The sequence below is a fragment of the Bubalus bubalis genome, chromosome 11, assembly GCF_019923935.1.
Source record: "Bubalus bubalis isolate 160015118507 breed Murrah chromosome 11, NDDB_SH_1, whole genome shotgun sequence".
In the NCBI taxonomy this organism is placed as follows: domain Eukaryota; kingdom Metazoa; phylum Chordata; class Mammalia; order Artiodactyla; family Bovidae; genus Bubalus; species Bubalus bubalis.
Window position 1 is genome coordinate 66,733,408 of NC_059167.1, and position 26,038 is coordinate 66,759,445.

General features: G+C 40.1%; 1 protein-coding gene across 3 annotated transcripts in view; it reads left to right on the plus strand.

Annotated features, from left to right (window-relative positions):
* INO80 (INO80 complex ATPase subunit) overlaps positions 1–26,038 on the plus strand; it is a 122,733-nt gene that overhangs the window by 71,920 nt on the left and 24,775 nt on the right. For 2 of the 3 annotated variants that reach the window (XM_025295894.3, XM_025295896.3), the window contains exons 25-28: positions 6,883–7,023; positions 9,968–10,021; positions 12,588–12,813; positions 17,539–17,666. In XM_025295894.3, the coding sequence (XP_025151679.1) occupies positions 6,883–7,023; positions 9,968–10,021; positions 12,588–12,813; positions 17,539–17,666 (549 nt within the window). The remainder of the gene's footprint in view (positions 1–6,882; positions 7,024–9,967; positions 10,022–12,587; positions 12,814–17,538; positions 17,667–26,038) is intronic. The other variant, XM_006066247.4, reaches the window with a different exon arrangement.

Sequence of the window (26,038 nt, forward strand, 5' to 3'; positions counted from 1 at the left end):
AATATACCAGCAGCTGCTGCTGCTGCTGCTAAGTCGTTTCAGTCGTGTCCGACTCTGTGCGACCCCATAGATGGGGGGAGGGAGCCCACCAAGCTCCCTCGTCCCTGGGATTCTCCAGGCAAGAATACTGGAGTGGGTTGCCATTTATTTCTCCGATGCATGAAAGTGAAAAGTGAAAGTGAAGTCATTCAGTTGTGTCCGACTCTTAGCAACCCCATGGACTGCAGCCTACCAGGCTCCTCCATCCTTGGGGTTTTCCAGGCAAGAGTACTGGAGTAGGGTGCCATTGCCTTCTCCATATACCAGAAGAAGGAAGCTAATTTTTAGACATCTCAAAGACTAATTGCAAAAAGAGTGTCAATTGTGGATATTACCCTGTAGTATTAATAGTTATCTATACCTATAAAACTAATTACCCAAAAATGTAGCAGCATAAAATAGTGAACATTTTTAATATCTCATAGTTTCTGTTGGTCATAAACTTGGGAGCAGCTTAGGTAGGTGGTTCTGACTCAGAAAATCCTATGAAGTTGCAGTCAGGATATCAGCTACAGTTGCAGTTACCTGAAAGATTAACTGGAGCCATAGTGCCAGCTCACTTATATGCCTGGTATTTTGGTGCCTGCTTTGGCTGGAGGACTCAGTTCCTTAAAATGTGGACTTCTCCAAGGGGCTGCTTCAGTGTCCTCATGACATGGCAGCTGGCTTCCCCCAGAGTGAGTGATTCAGGAGAGAGAGTATGGAGGAGCCTCGGAGCCTTTTATATTAGTTACTTCATTACCAAGTTTGTTTTGGTATTCTCTGTTGTGAGATTTTGGCTTAGGCAATAGATGAGTTCTGACTGATACCATGAAAGTTCTTAAATTGGAAGGGATGTTGGCATCATCACTCCCTGCTCTCCATGTTACCTGTCTGTGCACAGTTTTGTTAGCCACAGCAAATGTCAGCTGGGGAAACCATTAATATAGTATAATATATTGCCATTTATCTTCAGCCCAAAATTCATTGGTCATAAGCCCTAGCTCTTTGTGAACAATTTTATCTTGCGTTTTCATTTGATTTGCCTACTTAGTTCTGATTATGTAACTTTGATTATTTGGAAACATAATGCTGTAGAGATGCTATTTCTCCAGCTCCTTTGTTTTGCTTTTGCTTTCTTTTGTGATACTGTGAAGTAGAGTGGCCTTGTTTTATATGTATAGTAAATGCAAATTTGTTTCAGTGTTTTGATGGGAAAACATGAATCCTGAGTCCATGTTCAAAATCAGTCTTAAAAGTAAAGTTGGGGATTATTCTCAGGCAAACCTGAGAGAAGAGACAAAGGGAAATGCTAAAATTGAAAGTGAGTACCAGGATACTTTATCTTGTACTATTCAAATAATAACTTTTTTATAATTTTTATTTTTGGCTGTACTGGGTCTTCATTGCTGTGCAGACTTTTCTTTAGTTGCAGAGAGTGGGGACTGACTGCTCTCTAGTTGAGGTGCATAGACTTCTTATTGCAGTGGCTTCTCTTGTTGCAGGACGCAGGCTCTAGGATGTCTGGACTTCAGTAGTTGTGGCTTCTAGGTTCTAGAGCACAGGCTCAGTAATTGTGGTGCACAGGCTTAGTAGCACCATGGCATTTGGGATCCTCCCAGATCAGGGGTCAAACCCTGTATCCTGTATTAACAGGCAGACTCTCCACCACTGAGCCACCAAGGAAGCCCTCAGATAATAACTCTGAATAAAATTCCTTTGGAGCTATCAGATTAACTTTGAGTTAATTTTTTCCATATTCACTTTTATCCTCGTGTTGCAGAAAACCCTTTATTTTGTTCTCTTCTGTGCCTTCGTATATTTTATGTTATAAATGGTGGCAGGTATTGTTCCAGCAGCCTGTCTCCTAAATACAGCTTCCTATCATCAGATCAAGGTGAACGTTTTCTTCTTATTCCTCTGAGGAGGAAGTTAATGAATGTTGACTTACCTACATATTGTCATCTTTTTCTTGATAGTCTGTCTATCTTTAAATCACATATTACCTAAGTTATATTCAGCAGTCTAATCCAATCCTCCCGTCTTTCTTGCCACTCGTGGATGTGAATGAATTTTAACAGTGGGAAGCTGTTTTTTTTCCCACTGAGTATACCTGTAAAACTCTTCTTACCCAGCAGTGAATGTTAAATTTGAATCCTGTGTTACAGAGTTCGAAGAAGTACCATTCTCATAATACTGGCTTTGGGGGGGCGATATACAAAAACATCAAGGAACTAAAAACTAGGCTAAGGACACAGATCAGATGACACTTTAGGAGTATTTTGAACAAAGTTAGGGCCTTTTAAAATCTCTTGCTTAACATAAGTGCTTTTCTGATCATCCTTTTCTTATGATGCTTGTGATACAGAAGCCACTAACCCTTATTGTTCTTTACCCTGCTTTACCGGTGATGAGTTCAAGAAGGAATAGTATTTAGCTCAAAACTTTTGTGAATTCATTCTCACATACCTCCCTCCCCAGTGTGAGCTCTCACTGGACCTCCTTTCTTGTACAGTTTTGCAAGGGTTAGAGTGCAAGTCTCATACACATGAATCTTTTTCTTTTTAATCTTATTTTGCTTTGAAGACTAAAGACAAAAACCAGAATCTGTAGGAAATATACCATTGAGTCATCTTTCGGGGAGGCAGAACAGATTTTATACTATATCCAGTTAAATAATATGTTAAAAATGGTAATTGGCAGAAAGGGTACAGCATCCATTTCATTTCCTATCCCAGTCTCTGAGAAACTGTTGTCATGGTAATGGTCTGCTTAGGTATTATATGAGTTAACTGGCTCACTACAACTCTAGTGAGCCAGCTAACTCATAGAAATTGAGAGCATTTCAGCTTTTGCAGTTTAAAATATACAGAAGAATCTAAACATAAAGAGTTGTTTTGGAAAAAGTGATGTGTGTTTTTTTTTTAAGTTTTAAACACTGTACTCTATTAAATACTTATAGAGCTTTGAATGGCTATTGATGAAGAATCTCCCAAACAGGAAGTTTCCAAAAACTCCTCTGCTAGATGTTAATTTGCAACTGCAGTATCTATATCATCATTTCCTGAAATCATGAGAGCTACCAGCACCCTTGTGGAAAGCTCTGGAAAACCATTGTTTTCAGAGTTTTTCTGTATTTCCATCTATGAAAATAGAATCCTTGTAATCTTAGCAATTGGTCTATAAACACTGTGCCCTTTTTTTAAAGTGAGACAGTTTCTCTATATCTGAGTTTGATGTGTTCTTTAAGAGCAAAAGCAGAAAATTAATTTCTAAGTAATGACCTAACATTAGCGTAAGTACTCTTTTTAATTCTAAATAGGACATGGAAAACAAAATATGGCCCCTTGTTAAGTGGGCAAATCTGTATCTGAGGGGAAAATACAGATAACAGTGTGTTCTCTGCTACACTGTGGCACAAAGTATGCCGCTGTGGGGCCTATCATACTGCTTTGTGATTTTCACTTGAGACTTGCATGGTGCCAGAAGACTAACGAAGCCTGCCCTCACTCGTGTGCATATTATGGTGCTGGCAGCAGGACACACAATTGCCGGTGCCTACGGAGTAATGAGATAGTCCAGGACATGAGGCAGGGACAGCAGAAGAGCAAAACCTGTGACCACTTTATTACCAAGTCACATCTCTCATTGTGTGGCGTCCTTTTTTTCTAATCTGTTTTAGGCCAAAATAGACTAAAAAAGTAATAAACCTTTTTTTCTGTACCACCCACCCACCCATATCCCACACAGTAGTGTCTAAGTTGTCCTTTATGTTCTTCTGTATTAAGCACTAAATTTTTCTGTATCTAGAAATACCTAGCCCTTCATGTCATTGTGTGAAGGAAATGAGGCAGTATGGTACCAAGGACCACCTGTACTGGGGAAGATGTAATAAAACCAATATTAAGAGAAAATAATCTAGAAAAGTATAGATGAGTGAAATGTACTAGGAGTAGTCAGGGTTTCTTAGAAGCTAAGGCTTGTGTGTGTTGAGCATTTTAAACTAGTGAATTATTTTTTAAATCTGGGATCAGCTGTAGATCACCTTGATTTAGTGACTCCAAATGAGAATCCCATCTTAACCTAGCTGAGATAAGACAAATGAACACATCCTAATTTAGAAATGACGACCCCAGAAATAAAATTATCATTAGGTTTTTTTCTAGAAAGGTATCTCAAGCAAAATAGTGTGTTTAAAAGACTCCCTATAGTGACTGTTGTATCCCTTTCTTATTAATAGGTACAGTGCTGAAGAGAATTGAAGGAAATAGTCATTCTTTTCGTCTCTTACCTGTTGGATTTTGCCATTTAAGAATACTGAAAATGAGGTTGACTTTAAGAGATTCTTAACTGAGATACTGTTTAGATACTGGTCTTTAAAAGTTAGTAAAGAATTCAAAAGTCTTAAGGCCTGCCACTACTGCCATCTCAGCCACCTGGGTGGTGGTGGACACCGCAGCTAGCAGCCTTGAAATACTACAGATGAGCAGCAGTTGCTAGGCTTGTGTCATCTTCACCCGCAGAGGGGCAAGAATTGTTACTAATAGTCAGAAGTGAACTTCCAAAAAAAAACAAGAAAATTGGCTATATATACGTGTGTGTATATATATTCTTTTTTTTTTTTAACCTTCAACTATGTGTCAGCAATAAGGGGTTTTTTTTTATAATTGATCCTAGCTTGTCAGTATTCAATATTGAAAGAACAGGGTGACACCTCGTCTGTTTATCTTCATAATGATCCTTGGGCATTCAGATGATAATGAAGATAAATACGTAGAAAGGTGGATAAACCTCAGTGCAGATGCTAGCCAACATAAAGAGAATACAAATATTATTGAAAAATGATATCAGAAGATTAACCTTATTTCCTGGTTAATAATTGGACCTCAACATCTGGAGAAAATTACCAAACCTGTCAAAGCTACATGAGTCCAACATCGTAATAAAGGGTTGTAAAGATTTCCGAACTGTGTGATTAGAAATCACTAAAGGCATCCCTGGAAGAAGCACACGCTGGAATCAAGATTGCCGGGAGAAATATCAATAACCTCAGATATGCAGATGACATCACCCTTATGGCGGAAAGTGAAGAGGTACTAAAAAGCCTCTTGATAAAGGTGAAAGAGGAGAGTGAAAAAGTTGGCTTAAAACTCAACATTCAGAAAACGAAGATCATGGCATGTGGTCCCATCACTTCATGGCAAGTAGATGGGGAAACAGTGGAAACAGTGTCAGATTTTATTTTGGGGGGCTCCAAAATCACTGCAGATGGTGACTGCAGCCATGAAATTAAAAGACACTTACTCCTTGGAAGAAAGTTATGACCAACCTAGATAGCACATTGAAAAGCAGAGATATTACTTTGCCAACAAAGGTCCGTCTAGTCAAGGCTATGGTTTTTCCATGGTGGTCATGTATGGATGTGAGAGTTGGACTGTGAAGAAAGCTTGAGCGCCAAAGAATTGATGCTTTTGAACTGTGGTGTTGGAGAAGACTCTTGAGAGTCCCTTGGACTGCAAGGAGATCCAACCAGTCCATTCTGAAGGAGATCAGCCCTGGGATTTCTTTGGAAGGAATGATGCTAAAGCTGAAACTCCAGTACTTTGGCCACCTCATGCGAAGAGTTGACTCATTGGAAAAGACTCTGATGCTGGGAGGGATTGGGGGCAGGAGGAGAAGGGGACAACAGAGGATGAGATGGCTGGATGGCATCACCGACTCGATGGACGTGAGTTTGAGTGAACTCCGGGAGTTGGTGATGGACAGGGAGGCCTGGTGTGCTGCGATTCATGGGGTCGCAAAGAGCTGGACACGACTGAGCAACTGAACTGAACTGAAAGGCATCCCAGCAGTTTAAGCCTTTCAGTTTGTTCATGACTGTTATTTAGAAGATGCTGATTGCTTCTTTAAAGTAGATTATGATGCACCTGTCTTACTAGACACTTGAGGTGGAGTCTTTCAAACTGTGATCCTGAAGAACCCATGTACTTTAGGAGAAGGTATGTACAAAGAGGCTTTGAGGAGATTTGGTACTGGAATTACAAGTGTTATTCTCCTGCAGTGGGTCTTGGTTACTGTTCTTGCAGTTTTTTGTATTATCTTCATTCATATGGTTATTTGTTATGGTTATTTTTATACTGATTTGCCTTGAGAAACCAATAAGACAGATAAATGAAATAATCAAGAACGAAGATCCAAAGGTAAAGTGTCTAACACTGAACTGAAGAAGGAACTGCATCTACAATATACAGTACTCTAATCCCACTGACTGCTTCTTTGTATGTGAACATTCCATACTTAAAAAAATCTTTCATATGAATGACTGCAAACTGAAGCTTTAACATGAGCTTTAAGTCTCTTTAAAATGAATTCATACAGTAATGTATGTAAAGGATTTAATTTTTTAAATGGTAGTTAGAGAAACTAAAGAGACTGTTCCTTATTCCTGACCACTTGTATTGATGTCTCCAAATAAATAGAACATCTAACCTTGCTAGAACTATACTTCATTGTTAGTACACGCATGTAATACTAAACTCATCTGCCTAAATGAATTTGGGAGGAAATACTGTTGGTCATCGTTTTTAACTCAAAATATGGGTTTGTATCGACAGTTTTAACAATGAACCAATTTTTCCTTGAGATACACAAAATGTTGTTTTGTCTAATGAAAATTTTGCTGTAACTATTGATAATAAACAGTATTCACTTCCAGAAAAAGGTAGAATTAGAGATGACATTTACTTAAAGTACACTGATAAAAGCACATTTTGAAATTAGCATGAACCTTGACTGTGACTTTTTTTCGGTTTTGCTTACATTAAACAATTGTCAGTAGCACTAATTTGCATCTTTGTTTTGTAGTCTCTGGTTTTCAGCAGCCACTGTAAAGCAGTGAGTGGCTACTCAGACCAGGTCATCCATCAGCGGAGATCAGCTACCTCCTCGCTTCGTTGCTGCCTGCTCACTGAGCTGCCATCTTTTTTGTGTGTGGCCAGTCCACGAGTAAGTGCCGCAGTAGAGAAGCAATAAAATAGGTGGTGTTTAAAGAAATAAATGAGTTTTCAGGGGGTCCATGTCTTAACAAGAATGCTCAGTATTTAGAAAGAGGATCTGTGGTCCTAGCTTTCCTAAGACAGTATCCCTCACTTTGAATTGTGTTGGTTTGAGAACCGCTGTATGGCAGCTAGAAGTGGCTTCTTTCTCTGATGTTGCATCTGTGTAGTTCCTCTTATTTAGTCCGGGGTTCTAAACTGCCATGGGAGCAGGCCATCTGTCAGGTGGATTACCACCCAGTAGCAGGGACAGGGACAGTGGAATATTTGAAAAGGAGAGGGAGCCATTTGTCACCTGTGTTGAAGTTTTTGAAGGTTTTTCAGAGGCTGGGGCCAGATTGGGAGGGAGATTTGATCTGGCCTTATCGCCTTGGTATAGACTCCATATAACAAAGGGAAACCTAACACTCCAGCATCGAGAAACTTCTTAGCTTTCTTCAGCAGCCCTGCCTGGACTGTCCTTCACAAGTATGTTCCCTCTGAAAAGTGACTATTGTGCCATATCTTCCATTCAGTAGTTGTAGTCTTACTTGTAGATTGGGAGTAATTTCTATTGTGGCTTCAACTTTAAACAGCTGTTAGATCCTTCCTAATACCCTGTTTGTCAAAACAGGGCCCTCTGGTGATAGCTGACAGTGTCGCTGCAAAGGCTCTCCCGGAACACTGCAGCTGTTTACTTTGCTTACATCTTCCACTCTTTCATGTCTTTCTAATCAGAGCCAGGCAGAAGCTCTCTTAAAACAACAAAGAAGTACATGAAGGGAGAGGGGCAAAGTAAAGATGTGGCCAGACTGCTGTTAGAGCAAAAACTAGCTTCTGTTCTTCCAGCTTGTTTCCATTTGCTTTAAGGGGCAGCTTTCAGTTAGCCCAGGACACACTTAAGAGGTTGACTTTTCTTACCCTTCTGTGTTTTTATCTTGTTTTCACCACTTATCCTAGCAAGACTTCTGTTTTCACAGTTCCATTCAAAGAAGGTGTAGACTTTAAATCTTCTTTGTGATGTTTCTCTACCACCGTTTATATAAGCTTGCATCCTTACTCTATTATCAAAGGTCAGAATCTGGCATGAGGTCCAAAGAAAGATGACAGGTGGAAATGAGATGATAGTACTGAGGCCCGTTGATTTCTGCCTGCCTGAATTTCTTTGCTGATCCTATGCTATACAAACATGATTCTCTTCCCATGATCAACTTTGTTTGATTTATATTGATTATCCAGAAAGTATTTGGGTTTTGTATGTACCCACTTCTTCCAAAGCATTCTTGGTATTTGAAGCTTAAATTGATGTAGGGAAAAGCACTTTTTCTAGGCAACATTTAAAGCCAAGTGCTTACATAGAACGCAGCCTTCAGGCTTCATAGTTGTGTAGTTGTTTCCTTTTTTCTTCTAATCTGTAATGTATACAAAGAGACCTATAAGAGGAAGTCTGGATTTTTGAGAGAGGGTTGTCAGGACATTTTTACTTCTCATATTCCCCATGTTTTATGGAGCCAATAAAGAGTGAACTGCCCTGGACTGTAATTGCATTTATGGACATAAAATTTTTCATTTATACCACTTGGAGCTCTGTAGCCAACCACTCTGAAGAATAACCCCACTTTCCTGACATATTTACACATAAAAATTCCCACTGTTCTACTTAAGTATTATTTCTGAGGAGGCTGAAGTCTGAACTATCATGTCTGGTACTGATATTTCCCTAAAAAACAGTAGTAACTTGAAGAAGACTATAATTGTGTAAAGGTGTGGGGGCAAGCAGGAAGCAAGAGAAAGCTTTTCTCATCTGGCTGAAGGGTTCCTCTCCAGCACCCTTGCCTTTTCTACCCCTCTCCCCATACTTGTTTGTAGAGTTTCTTCAGTAGCTTGTGCTAAATCTGAAATGGGAGTAATCACACCATAATTACAAGGACGGGAAGAAAAGTTTTTAACATGTCTGAATGTTTTATACATGTCTTCAGATCAGGCCTGGGGTGTGAGTAAGGCAATATTTCCTGAGAGATCTTAATTATATTGATTTCTAACCTATCTGTGATGGAGAGAAACTGATTTCCTTTGAAGCCTCAACCCTGGCCTTAAGTTAAGACAAATTAATTTCCATGGCACATGCTATGAAAACTTTAGGGTCAGTTCAGAAAGAACTGTGTCACTAAGGAAGGAATTATCATTAGCTGAGGAAATCGTTCTGCAAGGTTAATAAACTAAGACCCTGGGAATTCATCATACCAAAAAACTAAAGTGCTTGGAGCGGTCACGCTTCTTAGAGCTAGAGCAGGAATCTACATGTCCTCAGGAAGGACGCGCTGAATGCTTGAGGAGGCAGCCCCTAAAGATACTAGAGTTTAGAAAGTTAATGAAGCAACAACAGGGGTCAGCTCATGTGAGACGAAAGGGAGTGTGCATTTCCATTTGTGGGGAGGCAGGAATGGTATGTCATACTTCATCTCCCCTGCTTCTGAGCAGTTGGGAAGGCTGCTTGGGGTGGGCAGAATGGGTGGAGGTGGGCTGTTTAGGATACAGCTGACTTGGAAGGCATGATTTAAGTAGAAATGGACATGTTTGCCTCCTTTTGGACCTCGTGGGTTTACTGCTTATGTACTTAGAGCATGATATTCTGTGATTCTGTATATATCTTGATTCAGGGCTTCTGCCAAGTAAGCTTAACGAAACAGTAAAAAATATTTCACTATGAGCTGTGCCCTCGGAATCTCCTAGTTTTTAATCCTGAATTTGGAAGGCTGTCAGCAAAATGAAATTGAAAAACAGGAGAACATTTGAAACTTTAAAAAGTTGTTTTGTTTTTAAACTGTAAAAGAGTGACTAGAAATGAGTCCAGACAGGAAAAACATTCTTTCATGTGTCAACTGTTTTCGCCTTGTTCCTTTATGATTTTCTAGCTTTTGACTTTTCACCTCAAGAACATGGACCCAAAGTTTTTATATAATTCCAATGTAAGTTCTGCTTTTCTTAAAAAAAAAAAAAAAAAATAGCAAGGGAGAAGGGGGAGGAAGGAAAGGATTGGGAGTTTGGGATTAGCAGATGCAAATTATTTTATATGTAGGATGGATAAACAGCAAGGGCCAACTGTATAGCACAGGAGCTGTATTCAATATCCTGTGATAAACCATAATGGAAAAGAATATATATATATATGTATAACTGAGTCAATTTGCTATATATCAGAAATTAATACAACATTATAAATCAACTATACTTCAGTAAAATTTAAAGAAAATTAAAGTGGTCATCTTTGAGTGTAAAATTTTTAATCATCTGCTTTGTGTTTTCAGTCTTTATTTGCCTATGTTCAACTTTCATTGGGAAAAAATGAATAACTTGAAAGCAAGAGAACAAACTCCTTTTGGAGTGGGTAAATGTGATATGAGATTACCAAAACCTGTTCTTAGCACTGTCTATGTAAATTTATTTATGCCTGCACCTGTCTAGGTTTGGGGGGTTTCCCTGGTAGCTCAGCTGGCAAAGAATCTGCCTGCAATGTGGGAGATCTGGGTTCGATCCCTAGTTTGGGAAGATCCCCTGGAGAAGGGAATGGTTACCCCCAACTCCAGTATTCTGGCCTGGAGAATTCCATGAACTGAATAGTCCATGGGATTGCAAAGAGTTGGACATAACCGAGCGACTTTCACTTCACACTTCTAGGTTTTGGAGTGCGGGGTCTCAGCCGGCTACCCAATGTAGTTTTGCATCTGGACCATAGATGGCACTGCTTCCTAGCAAACTCAGTTTAGCTTCATCTGCATGCCAGAGTAGTGTACTCTTTGGTAAATTGGTAAATGATGTTCTTTCTCCAGTTTTGGTATCCTCTGGTTTCCACCAGCACTTCCCTGATGGCTCAGATGGTAAAGAATCTGCCTGCAATGTGAGAGACCGGGGTTCAGTCCCTGGGTCAGGAAGATCCCCTGGAGAAGGGCATGGCAGCCCACTCTAGTATTCTTGCCTGGAGAATCCCATGGACAGAGGAACCTGGTGGGCTACGTTCCATAGGGTTGCAAAAAGTCGGACACGACTGAACAGCTAACACTAGTACTACTAGTTTCCAGCAGAAACCAGTGGCCCCATAGTTAGCTATCTGTATGTTTATCTGTTCCAAGGCAGTATTTCTCAAGGTTTGGCTTTGTTGTTGTTCAGTTGCTAAGTCGTGACTCTGCGACCCCATAAACTGCACCATGCCAGGCTTCCCTGTCCTTCACCATCTTCTGGAGTTTGCTCAGACACATGTCCATTGAGTCGGTGAATGCCATCCAACCATTTTGTCTTCCGTTGCCCTCTTCTCCTCCTGCCATGAACAGTATGAGATGCTTGGGTGCGTGTCAAAAACCTAGAACTAGTGACTCCTCCCTTAGACCTGGATCAAAATCTGCACATTAGATAAGCTCCCAAGAAGGTTCTTTTGATAACCATTGCCCTAAATATTGATGAGCATAAGAATAGAGAAGTTAGTAGCAAGGTAGATTTTCGTAAATGTTTAACTTCTAAGAAATAATAGAAACAATAATACTTTATAACTAGGTACAGTACTTTATGTTCTGATCTCTCCCAGCTCTCTGCCCTTGTTTCTTCTAGCCACATTCTTCCTATCTCTTGGTCTAGCTCCATGACTCTTGTGAGCAATTTTCTGCTAATAATGAGACTTTAGCCTTTTTATCAACCTGGGCTTACACATAATCAAAACCTCCAAATTTTAACAAAAGGAACCTCAGACTTCTTATCAGGTGATTCACAGACAATTGAATGCATAGTTGCTTATTAGAGTGGGAATAGACTCAGGTCATTAAAAAAGAATTAAAGTTGAAGTTTTTAAATTGACAGACTTCTGTTGGGGGTTAGCATTTGAATTTAGGTCCATCTTGTGGTAGGATAAAAATTTGTGCAAAGCCTCTGCCCTAGCCCAGAAATGAATTCAGTACAGTCTGGCAACCGCTTTCTCTGTTCCCTACCACCTAGTGCTCCCCACAGCTTATATCCTGAAAGAAAGACTCTGTTATCCTCCATTGGGTTTGTCAGTCAGCAGCCTGGTCAGGGAAGAGGAAAAACAAATGTTGATAGACTTGGGCGATGTGCCACAGAAGTGTTGAAGACAGCTTCCGATGCGCCAGGAGAATACTCTTCCGTTCTTTAATGATGGCTGTCTCACACTCCCTTTGTGGCCTCACCACACTGTGTATGGCTTATAGAACTTTGCCGAAAGCACTGTGGCAGTGAAGGGAGATGGCAGAGTGACTCTCGCTATAGAATTACTCCAGACCTAGTATCCCAGATATCTCCAAACTCCAGCAGTCTCTGGATCCTTAGTTTGTTGCAAGTTCATGTAATGGAGATTGGCCTTTTACCTGGGGAACCTCACTAAGTCAGTTATTAAGTTTGTCAGAGCAGGGAAGTTAAAACCACTATCTGAGAATTATCCACATAAGTCTGATTTCAAAGTCAAAGTTCCCAAAGGGCTTAGTGCGTGTGGAAAATGTGAAAGAACCATCTCACGTGACTCTTTCCCTGCAGGTCACCGCAGTGCCATTGGATTCTTACTGCAATGACCGAAGTGCAGAATATGAGCGGCGAGTGCTGAAGGAAGGAGGGAGTCTGGCAGCCAAGCAGTGTTTGTTGAATGGGGCCCCTGAACTGGCGGCAGACTGGCTGAATCGACGGTCCCAGTTCTTTCCAGAACCAGCTGGAGGACTGTGGAGCATTAGGCCTCAGAATGGCTGGTCTTTCATCAGAATTCCAGGTGAGTTCTCCTTTCTCTTGGCATATGTTCATTCTTTGGCAAGGGAAGAACCAGGGTGTTAACTTCATGCAGTGGTTTCAAATATTTGGAATTCAAGAGTTCTTGGTGTTTCTATTTCCTCTTTTACCCTTAGTGACTATAGGTAAGAATACTTAAGTAATGTGTGACTTGACTGGAAAGATAAATCTATTTTAGATTTCTGCCTAAATACTCTCTTTTGACAAGAGAAAGGAATACCACTCTTTGGTGGCCAGGAGCCGGGGTTGGGGCGGGGATGGGGCTGCAGTGCAGGGAGTGTAGGAAAATAAATGTGGTAAGAAAGGCTTTAGGTCGAATGAGTACAGTTGTCTTGTGCCCTTGCCAGTGGAATGAATGAGAATGTCGTCACTTGCAGAAAGCCTAGTTTAAGTAGCATAAACAGTGTTCTGCACGAAGCACTAGAGATCTGAATGATAACCAGAAGAAAAACAGTGTTCTGTGCCAAAATGCTAGCGGATTCCCAGACCTCCTAGGGTCAGGGTCGAGGGTTGAAAGGAAACTAGGTTTTCATCTTCGCTTTAGTGAGACTACTTTTAAGGAAACTGAATACAGGATTCATAGGCTTATGTTCTTTGTTACACCTGCTGGCACACTGAAGTAGGAGCTTAAAGCTTCCACGTTTGTTTCAGTTGTCCAGCTTCTCTGCCACTTTGATTGTGTTCATCTTCCAGGCATATGAAGGAAGTAAACTAGAGTTAAGTGTTCAAAACAAAGGTTCTGCTGTTTCTAATAGGTAACTGGGTTCTAGGCTTTAAGGCCTGGCTTTTCCATTTAATGTTAACTTTGTCAAGTGTTGAGGGACTTTGGGTCAACCTGTTAGTTGCTTTGGGGGTGCTTTGAACTGGAAGATACCGTTTTGTGTATACAAGAGCAATATTTATATGATTTCATATCTGACTTAAATTAGATGAAAGCAGTGGGTGCAGGTCTGTTGTTGGAAAATAAGGGGAAGCTCAGGTATAAAGCAGGCCTGGATGGTAGTAGGAATAGAGGAATAGAATCCAGCGGGTTTGGAAACCACAGAGTCCCAGGCAGAAGATGGGCACAGGTGTTGAAAGAAACAAGATAACACCTTATTTCTCCTTTCTCCCTTCTTCAATCTGACTCCCAAGTTCCCAGTACACAAGGAGAAGGCTTATTGCTGGCGCTGTGGGAATCTCTTGTGGCTTTTCCTGTTCTTTGAAAGAAAAATGGACCTTGTTTAAATAGCAGGAAGTGTCTGAGTTCTTTTCGCATCGATAAAAAGCACCAGCCTCACTGGCTGTTTACTGTGAGAACCAACCAGCTCCTCACTGACCCCATTGTGCTCAGTAGACTGGCTGGGCAGGGCAGTGGGGGGTGGAGGGGGTCACTGGAACCTGTATTTTATCTCTCTTTCCTCTATACTTTTACATTTTCTGTTTCCCTGGAAAGAGTTGGTTTCATTATATTCCTTGCAAGACTGATCAAGAATCTCCTGGATTTCACACCTTGAATGTGTCTCTGTGTTTCAACCAAGAGAAGTATGTACAGTCCCTTCAAAAGTCTCCTCTCATTGGAAAAAGGAGATTGTCTTTTACCTGTTATCCTAGTTTTACTGCCATTGGATACATTCATTTGTCGGTGACCCAGCATCTTATACTGGGGTCAGTAAGAGCTTGTGTCTAAGTGAAAATACTGTAAGGTTGCATTTCAGGATTGTAGGAAAGATTGCAAGATGGTAGCGTAGGTCTGTTCATCTCACCATTTTTTGAGCTTCTGTTTTAAAGAAGGGGCTGGGCTCAGGTTTGACTTGGGAGAATCAGTCTATTTTCTTGGGAATTGTGCTCTTCTTGATTCTATGCCCTGCTTAGCTACAGGTTGTATTTTTGTCCAGGGCAACTTTGGTAGCTCCTGAAAATTGAGTAATGGATGTCAGGCCCAGAAGGCACTGGTGTGTGCCATGGAAGAAAACATTTTTCTGCTTAAGTGTTTTAAGGGTGTTGCTGGTCACTTTCTTTTTGATCTTTTCCTTCAGGCAAGTCCAAAGAAATCAGTCCATTCACTTCCATCTCCCCCGCCTAAGCAGTAACAAGCTAACATTAGGTACAGTTTCTTGCTTCTTTTAGGTTCATCAGAGTTCTCTTCTAAGTGTGTGTGTACATCTTCATCTTTGAGTTTTCCTAATCCTAGCATCAGTGCGTTCTGCTTAGCAAAGTAAAGTAGATGTGAGAAGCAGGAATGTGTGAAAATCATCGAGTCGTGATTTTGAGATGAATTGAAACTTCTCAAAATTCACACACAAGACAGATTTGTATATGCTTAAATATTTGTCTTGAGGGAGTATACGCGAGTGGAAAGAGGAGATAAGCAAGCTGCAGAAATCTGATGCTCTTAGCTTGCCCGCTCTTACTCAGTGACTGAAAAATATATGGGTTTCTTTTTTTTCCCCTTCCTGTGCTTTTAATGAGAAACAAGGAAACTTATTGTCTGAAGCTGATTGGTACCTCTGTGGGGAATGTTTAGGAGCTATCAAAATTGAGGGACCCCAGGGAACCCAATTAAAAGAGAAGCGTAATTGTGACAAGGAGAAACCCTTGGAGTTGTTATGAAAGCATTGCCTGCCTGATCAGACTGGGAATTTATACAGGCCTCCTTGTCTGGTGCCAGCAAGAGGGCTTAGCAGTCGGTTCTGTCCCAGCTGCAGTCATTTGATTGTGTTGGTCAGGAGACCAACAAAAAGGAGAGCATTTCAATAATCTAAACAGGACCAAACAAAGAGCCTGAACAAAGGTGTGTGCCACAGCGTCAGGGAGTGGGGGTAGGGAGAGAAATGTGGCCTGGCAATGTTCCGAAGGTGGGAAAAGGCAGGCTGTAGCGCAGAGGAGTAAACATCCAGGACCTGTGGCTTTGTAGCAAAAACAGAGTGGCTGATGATTTGTTGTGATGCTGTCAGCACATCCGTTCTCATTCAGTTTATACAATCAGTTGTGCACTTGGCAGATAGTGGCGAGAACAGAGAAATGACCATTGAAAACTTCTGGATTGCTCTCAACAGTCAGCTTCTGTAGTTCAGAGGAAAAAAACCATGGGTTCAAACCTAGAAACTAAAAGTAGACAATATGGTTTTCTTAACAGTTTTCTTGTTTTACTTTTAGTAGTTGTGTATGTGATATTTCTAGCCTTTCTGTCTCCCTTCTTATGTCCCACAACCTCTTCCAAATATACTCTAACCTCTCTCATCCCCCTAAGTTTCATCTCTTCGCCTCCTAATATCAGCAATTGTTAGGGCATGTTTATGGACCAGTCTGCAAACAGGAAACTCTACTTCCTGAAATGTGATGGGAGTTGAATGATACTGAATGGATAAGATGAAAATTTCTGAGTTAAGTGTTCTCTAAAGATCTCCGGCTGAAATGCCCTTTTTTTTTTTTTTTTTTTTTTTTAATGGGAGGAGGAAGGAGACACAAATTGGTGAGTGAGAGCAGCTTCCATTTCACAGAAACCCAAATTCTTTCTGAAAAAGCTGAATAAGCCCTAGTGCCTTTATTAAATTACAGCTTAGGATAATGATATTTACCAGCCAGCCTATTTGAAATCATCCGAAAGAGAGTGTTTTTTATTTTGTTTTGTTTTTTTAGTGTATTTCTTGGTGTTTAAGTGTCTTTAGGGGCAGGCAAGAACTTTATTTTCTTGGGCTCCAAAATCACTGCAGATGGTGACCGCAGCCATGAGATTAAAAGACACTTGCTCTTTGGAAGAAAAGCTATGGCCAACCTAGACAGCATAGACATTGCTTTGCTGACAAAGGTCCATCTTAGTCAAAGCTATGGTTTTCCCAGTAGTCACGTAGGGATGTGGGAATTGGACCATAAAGAAAGCAGAGTGATGAAGAATTGATGGTTTTAAACTGTGGTGTTGGAGAAAACTCTTGAGAGTCCCTTGGACTGCAGAGAGATCAAACCAGTCAATCCTAAAAGAAATCAGTCCTGAATATTCATTGGAATGACTGATGTTGAAGCTGAAACTCCCAATACTTTGGCCACCTGATGCGAAGAGCCAACTCATTGGAAAAGACCCTGATGATGGGAAAGATTGAAGGCAGGAGAAGGGGACGACAGAGGATGAGGTGGTTGGATGGCATCACTGACTCAATGGACATGAGTTTGAACAAGCTCTGGGACTTGGTGATGGACAGGGCAGCCTGGCGTGCTGCAGTCCATGGGGTCACAAAAAGTCAGACAGGACTGAACTGAACTGAACTGAAGAGCAGCCCTTGTTTCTCTACATTCTCATGCCTTCAGGAGGTAAACCTTAATTTAGCCATAGAACTGGCAGAAAGCGATACCTAGAGATAGGATGAACAAAGGAAAAACAGACTTCTCAGGTCACTTAGAGCAGGTATGGCATGGATGTTACTCTTAGATGTCCACATGACCTGCTGCCTCTTGAATAAGAATGTGAAACAGGGAAATTTTCAGGTACCTTAGCTGCTTAGCAGATGTCTTATTGGGAACTGTCAGTTGGGAAGGGACCTCCCTCCCTCCTTCAGGGTGTTTCTTCCCAGAACACTAAAGCACTTTGCATTCTTCTTGAGAGTACTTTCCTGCTCTCCTGATGGACAAGCATCCTGGTTGTTGTAATTTTGGCTGCATACAGCTTTGCAGTGAGTGATTTTGCTGCTTCAATTAAATACAATTTTCCACTTCCCTCTTTTCTTCTCCCCAGGCAAGGAGAGCCTCATCACTGACAGTGGAAAGCTGTATGCCCTTGATGTCCTGCTGACTCGGCTCAAGTCTCAAGGACATAGGGTCCTTATCTACTCCCAGATGACCAGGATGATAGACCTGCTGGAGGTAGGAGAAAGAATTGTGGGGACTAGGACACTTTGGCAGTTAACTTGCAAGAATCAGACGTGTATGGCTAATGTCAGTGCTGCTTAATGGAAACACCAAACTTGTCTTCATGCTTTTACCATCTGTAAAGGCAGAGGAAGCAACTTCTGGTGGAGATGAAAGTGTGTAAAGGACTTCTTCCTCCTTCTTTATAGCAATGAAATAGAATCCTCTCTTCCCTCCCTTTACTAGGAAAGAAATTCCCTAATTTTCAAGTAGATCAGAGCCTAGGAATTTCTTGAAAAGTCCTCTGAAATTCCATATGGAAAACAAGATTTGGAATTAGTTCTCTATTAGAGAGCAGCTGTTCTACCTGAGTTAGTGTAGTAGTTCTCAACCTGATGACATTTTGCAGACTTCTGGGGGAGCTTTAACAAATATGAATGTCTGGTCCCATCCTCAAAGATTCTTATATTAAAAGTTGAGAACAAAGCCTAGGCATCAGGATATTTAAAAGCTCCCAAGGTGCTTCTAATATATAACCAAAATTGGCAACCAGTGGATTCTGTGAGAGAGAGAGCTCTGTCTTATTTTGCAGGACATATTTTGTTTCTTTTGTTACCTCTGGGTTGACATTTGCTCTGCTTTCTTATTGCTGAAGTAGTGGCTTATTATTTGAGGGAAAGAAAGTCATGGACATATAAACAGAGGAGTGAAAATGAGGATAATGATCACAGACCACTAGAGTTAGTCTTTAGTGCAAAAAATTTGGAAAATCATCCGTCAAGAGACTAAAGCACCTGGATGTCAATAGTGTATAAATATTCTCATGTTTTTTTCATGTGTTTTAACTATCTAAGGCTTTAAATTTTAACCCTGCTACTCAGAGACTAGTTGGTAGTAAATAAGTAGAAACTGGACCATGATTATCCCTATCTAGAAATAAGAGAGTTAGAGATTCTATCTTTTCTCTTCAATACAGAAGGAAAGAAGGGTAGCAATAGGAAGAATTTTAGGTTCTTCAGAAGCCAAGGCTGGCTCACTGAATTTACAGCGAGTTTATCTGAATTCAGTGGCAGGCTCTTACATAAGCAGGCAACTTCTTTTAGCAAGAGACATAACAAATGATATTCAAGGTCAATTTAATCACCCAAGTTTTATGTTTAATAAAAAGTATTTAGCCTCTAGAATGCTGTCAACAAGCAAAAGTTTCTGGTTTATATTGTGAGTAGGTCATCTATTTCTTTTTTTTTTTTTTTTTTTTATTGGGAGTGTAGTTACTTTACAATGTTGTGCTAGTTTCTGCTATACAACAAAATGAGCCAGTGGTACATATGCGTGTTTGCCCTCCCTTTTGGACCTCCTTCTCTGTAAAGTCACCACAGTGCTCTAAGTAGAGCTCCCAGGGCTGTACAGTATGTCCTCATGAGTTATCTATTTTGTATATAGTATCAGTAGTGTATATGTGTCAGTCCCAGTCTCCCAGTTCCTCCCACTCCCCTCCCTTTCCCCCTTGGTATCCATACATTTGTTGTAAAAGTCTGTGCCTGAATCCTTAATATTCTGCTCAAACTAAATGATGCCAAAACAATATGAGTAACTTTCCTTCAGTGGGACTTTTTTTAGATAAAATGTTCTTGCCTTTTCCTGAAGAGTCAGGAAAGTATAGATGAAGTAGTAATGTTTCACTGATTAGAATTATAGAAAAAAGCAATATGCTAAGAATTTTGTGAGGGAGTCAGTGATCTTGTTTCCCCAAGGCTATATCAATATGTTATAAAGTCTTAAAAGCTGGTTCACATTAAAGGGAAGTTCCAGGAAAAAGGGAGTGCCACCAAAACATAAGCTAGCTCTGGTAGATGAAGGTGAGTGTGAGTAGGTTAAGTTTGACAGAGTCCTGCATTTTAGTCCCTTATTCTGTATATTGCACATTTCTAGGTATTCATAAATATTACTTATTACTAAGATAAGTAATTCAAAGTATATTCAGATGAGTTTTGTTCAGGATGAGTGCCCTAAACCCTACTCACCAGGGTCCCTCTGTCTCTATGATCCAGCAGGATTTTTAGAGGGGATGGACTGTGTGGGTAGGCTTAGCAAATACTGGCAGCTTGGGAACCTTCTCTAAATGTAGTTGCAACACTCTAAGGGGAATTATAAATTAGGAAAAAGCCAATTCAAAGCCTGCATTTCACAACTGCTAACATTCTTTAGCCATGTGTATAACATGCATCTAGGATGCTGAAGCCAGCAAGTTTTGCAGCTGTTTGTACTGAAAAATTAAAGTGAAACTGTTGTTTAGTTTCCTTACCACTGTACTATTCCTGGTACTACTGTACTATTTTCCTTCAACATTAAATTTAAAAGTTTCTCTTTTTTTCAGTCTGTTCATTTGTTTTAATACTGTTTACTCAAATGAATTACATTTTGTATTCCAAGAGGTTAGTCCTCCAAATTTATTTTGTGGGCATAGAATTACAGTGCCCACAGTGTTTAATACATGTCTAATCATTCATAGTCAGATGGTATCACCGACTCGATGGACATGAGTTTGGGTAAACTCCTGGAGTTGGTGATGGACAGGGAGGCCTGGCGTGCTGTGATGCATGGGGTCACAAAGAGTCGGAGACGACTGAGCGACTGAACTGGACTGAATCATTCATAGAAGTGTAAATGTGTTGTGGATCTTGGGACAGTGCAGGATTAGGTTTATTTTTCATTCTTTTCAGAGTATTATGGGTTTTTCAGTCACTTTCATGATGGAACCTTTCACTGTAAACTTTGATTAGAGCCATGTTCCACTTTAAAATATGACCAAGTATTAAAAAGAAAAAATATCTTCACCTTGGCCTTGAGTCTTAATTCTCACAGTGTTGTGGGGTTTTTTACTTGTTTGTACTTTTTAGAGTAAAAAAAGAGTTTTCAGGATTGTCTTTTTCCCTGGATATTTTGCATCTTTTGTATCAAAGAGGGAAGAAAAACTTACAGTAGAGCAGAAATTAAAGCTTGCATGGGGCTGTTGACGCTCTGCTGTGTAGCTGTGGAGTACGTTAGCATCTCTTTTACCCAACAGCCTTTTTGGGTTTTTTGTTCTGTGCTTTAACCCTGGCTATGTGTTTGTTTCTGGTATTCAGAAGAACTAAAAGATAGTAAAAATTCACACACTTTTATATGGCCAGGTTTCCATTTTGGGAAAAATACTAGATCAAGGCACTCTGTATTTGCTCAGTATTTTCTAAAGCGATTGATAGCCTCCTTCTCTTGGGCAAAAATCTGATTTTAATTTAAATTTCTAGTAAATGTGTCAGATCTTCCAAATAGAATTCTGTTTTCAGAAATATTTTATCTTTTCCCATGGTATCCAAATAGTATTTCTGGATAAGGGATTTAAAAAGGAAAGTAATTTCCAGGGCCAAGAACTTTTAGTGTGCCATGGGTAGAAGTTAAGGACATAAATAGAGGAAGGTATGGCAGGTCACTAAATGTTATGTTATCGGTTTATTTTGTATTTACCGAGTCACATATAGGATCTTGGCTGATGCGGCTACTATGGACACAGGCATAGAGCCCTTGTCCAGTTGGGATGGTGGCATCCAGCTGGATGTCAGAACTTTCCCTACCACCACCATTTTACCCTGGTTTGTGACACTCCCCTTCACTCCCCATAGTTTAGTACTTGCAGAGAGCTTTAACTCACTACAGATGACTTACGTTATCTCTGCATCATCTCTGTTGAGATTCATTCCTATTGCATCAAGCAACTGAGTCTGTAGTTTAAGGAAATAAGTCTCAATATTTTCTATGCAATACAGGAGTATTTGGGAAGGGTCAGCCAACTGGTGCTTTATGTGTTGTGATTGTTAAGTATTGAAACCCAGACAAATCTTGCACTGCACCAATATATGAAAATAATACAACACAGAATTAAATCCAGATAATCCATAGCTAATGATGATATTTGAGACACTGGGTCGTATAAGTTGCCTAGTCAGCAAGTACCTCACTGGGAAAGGATTCATCCCAAACAGACGTTCTATCATTTATGGGCTGATTTTCTTAGAACTCCAAATAACCTTTGGGAACTATGGTTCTGAACAAACAGGGAAACTGAATATTTTATAATTGCTCCATGAAATGAAAAAAGCAAATTGAGGTCATTGTAAACTAACATTTTCATTAGGTCTTAGAAATGATAGAAGTAAATTTGTGTTTGCAACCACACTATATTTTTCCTGTTTAGTTCATTTCTTTTTATGAGGGAGGTGTTGTGCCAGGCAGAGGTAAACATCAGTTAAATGTGGTCTTTGACTTCAAGAGATGTGTTGAGTGAAGAATTTATATATATGTATGTCACACAAATAACTGTCAAATGTACCCTGATACTAATGCCAAAAATAAAGCATGACTAGAGCTGAAGATAGCAGGAGGGATACATTTATTTCTAACTTGGTCACTTCAGGAAGGCTTCACATACAATGACATAAAACCGAACTTAAATAGAATTTCAACTGTGAGAAAGAAGGGCATTTTCAGACTAAGGAAGCCACATGTAAAAAGGCATGGAGGTTGGAGGGTACATGACATTGTGTGGATTGGGAAAGGGGGGGTTAGTTCAGTGTAACTGGAGCATATGGTATAGAAGAAAGGGGAATAACAAGTAGGGTGAAGGCAGATTGTGGTGGGCCCTTCAAAGCCTTGTGATCAGGTCTTGCTCCATAGGGCTTTGTATTAGATAAAGGAAGGATAACTGCCATATTTCACTCACTTGGTACGATTTGCTTGGACAAAAGAGAAATTGTAGACATTGAGAGAAGTCTCACTTTTTGCTGGTGATAAACCTCAAGGATGGGAGGAGGCATGTCTAGAAAAATAAAGTTACACTAGGTCTGCAGGTTTGTGGATCACACTGACTTTCCTTCAGATTGTTTTATGACAGTGAAAATTGGGTTAAAATGAACACCAGAGACAACTTTGAAATAAAAAAGAAGTCTCAGAATGGAAGGTTTGTTAGGGATATGTAAACATTTGCCTTTATTTTTCCAAGTGCCCAGTTAACTCTTTCTTTATGTTGATGATGGATGAGACTTATACAGAGGGTTGTGGGGCTTCTCCCTCCCCCGTTTTTCCTCTAGTGGTAATGAGCTGCTCTGCTGTCTGGAAGCAGTAGGTAGAAGGATTAAGCTAAAGCCTCTGGATCCAGTCTACTTGAATTCTCATCTTAGCTCCATTACCTACTGCCTGTGTCACTTTAGAGATCTTACTTAACATCTGTTAAATATAGGATTGACAATAATAACACCTATCTGAAATAGCCTTTCTAGATAAGCAAAACCAGGTAAAATACATAGAATTGTGATTGTTATTTAGTAAATGTTCAGTAAATGTTACCACTACTACTTCAAGGTGAACCTAGACCCTTTGTATTACATTGCTGGTGTGAATGTTTGCTTTTATTTAGTGTACTTTAAAGGATTGAGAGGCATTTCTGAAACTATTTTGAGTTTTGCTAATACCTCTGTTCACATGCTCCTGCTTAAAAAGTAGGACTTAGGAATGTGTTCCAGAACTGACCTGTCCTCTCAATTTGTATTCTAAGAAAGTGGTTTTCCAACAGATGGGGTTGGGTACAGGAAAGGAGACTTAAAGTGTAGACATTAAATAGGTGGGGCCCTGGACTCCATACCCTTCTTTGTTAACTAGAAAAGTAAAATTTTTTAATCTATTTTCTATTAGAGGGGTTCCATATAACATTTTTCTTGAAAAAAGTGTTCCAGGGCCTTAGAAATAGCATAAGGGTATGTTCTGTAACAGTGTGGGTGTACTTACAAGTCACACCTGTTAAATGCAAATTCTGATTTGTTGGATATATGGGGTATGCCCCTCAGTTCTGCATTTCTAACACACTTCATATGTTGCTCATCTGAGGGGCATGCTGAGATAGCATGATTCTAAGGGACCCAGCTCTGCCTTCGCTCTGGAGTGGTTGTTCTCAGCTCTGGTTATAACATCTTTGGATGTGTTATATCAGCAGGCATCTTTGGAACTTTTAAAAAATAAACCAGTCTAGGCCCTAATTCAGACCTACAGAGTCAGAATTCCTGGAATGGGACCCAGGAGTTTTAATCCTGGTTGAAAGTCAGTCCTCAGATGGCAGGAGTACCTCTTGCCCATAACCCCTTTGCCTTCTTCAGTAATTTTTAAAAATAGTATCTATTAGAACTATATAGGTCTAAAGACTTCCTAAATGTTAAAAGCCATATTTGTATTTTATTAATTCAAGGAGAATTAGAGCTTACTTTGGTTGGTGGTTATTGATCCACTTGAGAATACTGGTGTTCATATTTGTTTAATTAGGGGAGAGTACTAAATTATGAGACTTTTGGGAGAGGAAGGTCTACATTTGGTTTCTGTCTTCTCTTTGCTGCTTTTTTTTGGGAGGGTGGGCAGCACAGCATGTGGAATCTTAGTTCTCTGATCATGGATTGAACCATCACCCCCTACATAGAAAGCGCAGAGTCTTAATCACTGGACCGCCAGAGAAGTGCCTCTCTTTGTTGCTTTAAGTGGAGCAAAAGGTTTACAAGGTTCCAAGAAATTCAGTCATACTGATGGATCATTTTTTAGCCTTTCCTAAATAACCCAAGTAGACTTGAGTGAGAGAATGCCCTTGGTTTCTCCACAGTGCCAAATGTCAGGTCGTCCTGTCAAATGAGTTCTAAGCACTGGACTGCTAACATGACTTGGTTCCTACACAACACAGTACAGTCATCCAGCAAGCGGTAATCATCCAGCTGTGGTCCTCAGGCATGGGAGTGAATTACAGAGGATTGAGGGGTGAATGGGAATCCTGTGCCATCCTTAAAAGATATTTAACTGCAAAACTCAGGAAATAGTTACTGATTAACCAACTCTTAGCTGCTGGCTTTGAAAAGAATATATTAAGCAAGGCACTTAAAATGGATCTTATAAAACCGTTTGGTACAGAGATTGTTAAGTGGGGATAGATTTTTTAAAATTTATTTTTAATTGGCAAATAATTGCTCTGGGTATTTTTAAATTAAATTTTCAAAAGTTCTGTGACTACTATCAAATCATTTGTTGTTAGAATTCATCTTTTATTTAAAAAAACAGAATTTTATATTAAATCATTAGTTGTTTTTAGGATTATAGGAGAACTAGACCAAGAATGGAGCAGCTCTTGAAATTAATGATTGGAAAAAATAAGGCTTTTCTTTCCAGATGAATATTTGATTAAATTAAGTATCTTTTTCAAACAGCCTAGAGTTCTAAGTGAAGTCACTCAGTTGTGTCCGACTCTTTGGGACCCCATGGACTGTAGCCCACCAGGCTCCTCCGTCCATGGAATTCTCCAGGCAAGAATACTGGAGTGGGTTGCCATTTCCTTCTCCAGGAGATCTTCCCAACCCAGGGATTGAACCCGAGTCTCCCGCATTGTAGGCAGACGCTTTACCATCTGAGCCACCAGGGAAGTCCTAGAGTTCTAGAGAGATGTCTAAGGTAGCTTTAGGGCCACCTAGCTCACAAGCTAGGTAGTTTGGGGGTTTCTAGCTCGCAAACCAAAATTTGTGAATGAAAGAAATACTGAGTTGCCTTTTTAGCTCAGTATTTTAGATGTTTTTCTGTAGTATGAGAATATAGCTATTCTTCTGTTCTGCTTTTAACTGCTGTTTCCATGTCCATGTACTTGTTTTGAAGCTATTTGCTGAAATAGGATCTAGACTCAATCTAAGCCTTCTGAAATGCCACTATTCCCCTGGGTGAGAGAGCAGAGGCTTAAAGCAGCAAATGGGAAAGATTCACTTCCATTGCCTCAGTAACAAGCTGTCTGTAATCGTTGTTGGTTTGGTTATGGTCTAGGATTAATATCTCTGGTGGTGTTCTGACCTTTATATATAAATGATGTGTACAGCAAGATCTACAGGAAGATTCATTCATCACTGCTGTCATTAAAGTTTAGAAGTTCTGGTTCAAAAGGCAAAAGAGTGCCTATGCAGGAAGTCTACTTTTTGGTTAAAATTCAAATCTGTGGGCTTTCTCTCTATAATCTAGATATTTTGTTGTTCTGGATGGCCACATCTGATGGAATAGCTGCCCAGGGATAATGAGCCTCTAAAGCCATCCTCATGCTGTTATTTTTCATCTTCTTTCCTGAATTCCTCCTTATCCAAAACATCCCCTACTACTCTTTTGCCATTAACCCATTCCCATCATAGGGCTATATGGGCTAAATGTGAAACTTGCTTTGACTGAATATTTTCTGCCCCTCTTTGATTACCAAAGTCCTTAAAGAATCCCCTGGAGACAGAAACAAATAGTGAAAAAAAGAAGAATAAAAAATACATACATATCAGCATGCTCTAAGAGTGCTGCTG